Consider the following 4,080-nt stretch of genomic DNA (forward strand, 5'->3'; position numbering starts at 1 on the left):
AGACCAAGAAGTCAGGAAAAAGCACTTTACACTAAGGAAAAAAAAATATATCATGTTAACAATATTTTATAACACATTACTGTTATCATATTCAATTCAGTAACAAAACAATAAACGCCTTACCTCTGGAGATAAGAGGGCAGCAGTAACAGCTGGCTGTTGCTCAAGAAACCGGCTGATCATCTCATAGGCACTTTTCCAGCGGACAACAACATCAGTTATCAGCTTGTGGTGCGGAAGGCCTAACATCTTCTGGTTCCTCTTCAGTGCCTCAGCTGCTGAGGTGCTCCTGTGGAAGAATGTGCAAATTCTCCTAATTCTCCCGAGCAGTCGAGCGACATTTGGCAGTTTGAGGGCACGCTGCACCGCGAGATTCAAAACATGAGCGAAACAGCGAACGTGCGGATATTCAGCAATCTCAACAGCTACGGACATATTCGCTGCGTTGTCAGTCACCACTGCTGGCTCTTTCTCGGTGAGCTTCCACTCGTCTACAGCCTTCTTAAGCACCTCTGCCATGTGAGCGCCAGTATGACTGTCATTCATAGCCCGAGTCTGAAGGACGTAGCTTTGGGCATCCCAGTTGTCGTCTATGAAGTGGGCAGTAATAGTGACGAAGGACTCCGTGGCCCTTGACGTCCAACCATCACAGGTTAGTGCAACTCGTTTAGCAGACCGGAGCGCACCCTCCACTATGGCTCTGGTACCTGCATACAATGCAGGGATGACTTTGTCTGTAAAGTGCCGACGACTCGGTATCTCGTATCTCGGTTCCAGTGTTGTCAACATTCTGCAAAATCCATCATTCTCGACCACGCTGTAAGGGCGAAGGTCCTTGCAAATAAATTTGGCGATGGACTTAGTGATACTCTGTGCCCTCAGCGACCCAAAGGGAAGCTTTGCTTTGAACGCAGTAGTGATTGTCGGCTGACTTGGTTTGCCCTCATTATCACCTGAGAGTAGTTCTCCGTGATAGCGAACGATGTGCATTTGCAGATTCTTAGTGTTGCTGTTATATTTTATCTTTGCAAAGCAGTTCTTGCAGATTGCATAGTCTTTATCCAGTGCCTTTCCGTCGACTGTCTCGTAAAACCCGAAGTGTCTCCACACTTTAGAGTGGAAACTAGCGGGTGGGTCTTTGATTAGTTTTTTACTGTTTTCCGCCATTCTTCTCGCTTCTCTTTTTTTCTGCAATTCTCTGTTGTTGTTAGTTAACTTGTGTTCTTCACCGGCCGCTGTTTGCGCCACTTTACCCCTATTTACTCGAACAGCGCCCCCCGCAAACAGAATGGTAGATATTTGGTAGTGACAGTGACACTGACAACGGGTAATCATTTTGTGTTGTAATAAAATATCGATATTGGGCGTTAGTGTATCGATTATTTATTGCGACAGAGAGCACAACAATATATTGCAATATCGATTTTTTTTCCCCACCCCTAATATACACACACACACACACACACACACACACACATCTCCTGAAGTGGGAAAGAAACAAGGTCTTAGGAAGAACTGAGCATGGCATGTGCATCAACAAGTCTTCGCTGAACACACATAGGATTGAGAGCAGAAAACAAATCCACCCCATTCGTGGGATATCTGGAAACAAACATCCATATTCATGATGGGGGAAGAAAGGTGTCTGTGTGCGACTGTGTGTGCAGGTCACGCGATATGACTCTCCACCGGATACAATGCTGACATTTCGGTCATCACCAGGAGGGAGGATTCGGGTGGAGAGAGGGCAGCACAGCCCTGGATGGTGTCACAGCTTTCTGCTTCAGTGCCAAGCTTTGCATAATTAAACAAGTGGGCATCTTTCTGTCTGACAGTGGTGGAGGGAGTCTGCCCGACTTTGGGCAAAGAGCATGAACTTTCCTTTAAGGGGAGGTATTATCACATTTCTTCATGTTTACTGGCTGAGAACACTATCTGCTCTGAGGAATGAAGGTCTGACTTCATATATTTAAATGGCAAGTATACTTGTGTAGGTCATTGTGTGGGACCTGCAGTTTGGGATGCTTTTCTGTTGTTGCCACTGCTTGCGCTCGCGCGCACGTGCGTGCGTTTATGTGGAAGCTCATGTGGGAGGTTGTGAAAGGTTTTAGTTTTTATAACATGTTTTTTTTTTGTTGAGTATTTATTATGTAACATTGTTTAAAATACAGACTAAAGTCATGGGACATTACTGACGTTGTGATCAAATGCTGCCGAACTGATCGAAGGCTGGATGTGAAATGCATAAATGTTCCCGGCTTTTAACATAGGCATCACATAAAATTTGTTCTCTGTGAAATCTGAATACCTCGAGGTGACCGCGGGAGAAACAATGACTACTATATACTGTAGAGACAATTACAGAATGTAGATACATTGAATGGCATAATGATTAAGGATTTAACTAAATATGCCAAACCTTTGAACAAACAAAACTGTCAAGAACCCAAAAAAAAAAAAACATTTTAGTAAATGTTTTTTCACTTTCCACAATACTTTTTTTTTCCCCCACAGACACATCTCTCTTTCACCCAAACTATACAACAGCAAAAAAATTAGTAATCAGGGTGCAACAACCAGTGTCACCATCATGGATCTGGTTATTATATATTTACACAGTAATGTGCCAGCTATTAAAGGACAATACTATGAATGTTTAAACCCCTTAGTTACATTTTGAATACACGAGCATGCTAGGACTTTGTATTTGCTCAGGTACACTGGTGATGGGGGGTTTCAAATCAGCTTTTAAGTCTTGGCCTATTAACCTTACACCTGTAATCAGTCTGAGCCTCATCTTAGTGTACGCAGAAAACATAAACATTAGCTGTATGCTCATGGCTTATGGGTAGTGTAACTTGCATCTATTAACAACAAATGCAGAATGAATGATGTGCATCTGTTATATGTACCTTCAACCCCAAAAAATTGCATCCAGGATGCATTGCTGTGTGGGACTCATAAGACACAGCTCACCCAATGTCAATTGCAGCTTCTGTACACTGGCGCAATGAGGCCTTTCAAAGACAATAGTATATTTGACATGGACAACAGAGATAAATGATAAGTGACTGGGACAACAAACTGCCCTGCTGTGCTGTTGAGAAAAAGAACAAAGAAACAAAGAAGCCTGGTCTAATGGTTGGCTTCGATCAAAACAGAAGATATAAAAGCAAGGGAAAGAATGATTAGTCTGCTAGTGTTTAATAGGAAATTGGAGGTGAAATGTCCAAACCCCCTTAGCAGCAAGAGAAGAGTAATAGAGACAGCCAAAGCCAACATGTTCATCTGAGATCAATGCTTTCTAATCCAGGACACATGCAGGCATTAATGATCTCTTAACCTTTCACACCTTTTACTTTAGCCCCCGTCCTCTGAATCTATGACCTACTCGTACCCTCAATGCTGTTTTTCTGAACATCTGAGGTCCCTGAATCCTAAGAACTCCATTGGACTAGACAAACAGGAGTTGGCAAATGGTTTACGTTGCCTCACACTGAAAAGTTCTCTCCTCTCCACAGAGGCACTCTTGATAAATATCTCACAGTTTAATGACGCAATTTTGCTGAAAAGTTCAAGATCATTACCAACCAGAAAGTGAGAGGTGCATATGTTACCACCGACTAAAAACAATGAGACTGCCAATTCGCCAATGAAAAATATGGCCAAGCTTGGTGTACAGGCTGTTATATATTTATGGGAGGCCATTTGCTGCAGCTTGTATTTGTAACTAGGAATGGATAGCACACTGGGTTGTATCTAAAATTAAATATGAAACCACTAAACCGAAAACTGAGCATTTGGAGAATGTCGGGCTGGTATTCCATGCAGGAAATCAGGTAGAAGCTTGATGACACTTCTTTACGTGAGCAAATTGAAATTTTTGATAAAAATATATTACAGCAGAGCTCCTCTTGAGAAAGAGGAGAAAGTTAGCTAAAACCAAACATTTATTGGACATTGGATACTCAAAAATAAGTCAGCATAAAAGCCCACCTACCATCAGGTACCAGTACATGGAAAACATTTTCACCTTCAATGACATCAACCCACATCAACAGTTATTATATAACAGTTATT

The 4,080-nt window shown here is 42.3% G+C and overlaps 1 protein-coding gene across 1 annotated transcript in view; it reads right to left on the minus strand.

The window, feature by feature from the left end:
• LOC119890604 (E3 SUMO-protein ligase ZBED1-like) overlaps positions 1-1,167 on the minus strand; it is a 2,081-nt gene extending 914 nt beyond the window's left edge. Inside the window, exon 1 of the mRNA XM_038701933.1 lies at positions 124-1,167. Within this exon, the coding sequence (XP_038557861.1) occupies positions 124-1,167 (1,044 nt within the window). The remainder of the gene's footprint in view (positions 1-123) is intronic.
• Between the last annotated feature and the right edge of the window lie 2,913 nt (positions 1,168-4,080).

Source organism: Micropterus salmoides, unplaced genomic scaffold (assembly GCF_014851395.1).
Source record: "Micropterus salmoides isolate LMB-PRFRI ecotype aquatic unplaced genomic scaffold, ASM1485139v1 Ms_hic_scaffold_6, whole genome shotgun sequence".
In the NCBI taxonomy this organism is placed as follows: domain Eukaryota; kingdom Metazoa; phylum Chordata; class Actinopteri; order Centrarchiformes; family Centrarchidae; genus Micropterus; species Micropterus salmoides.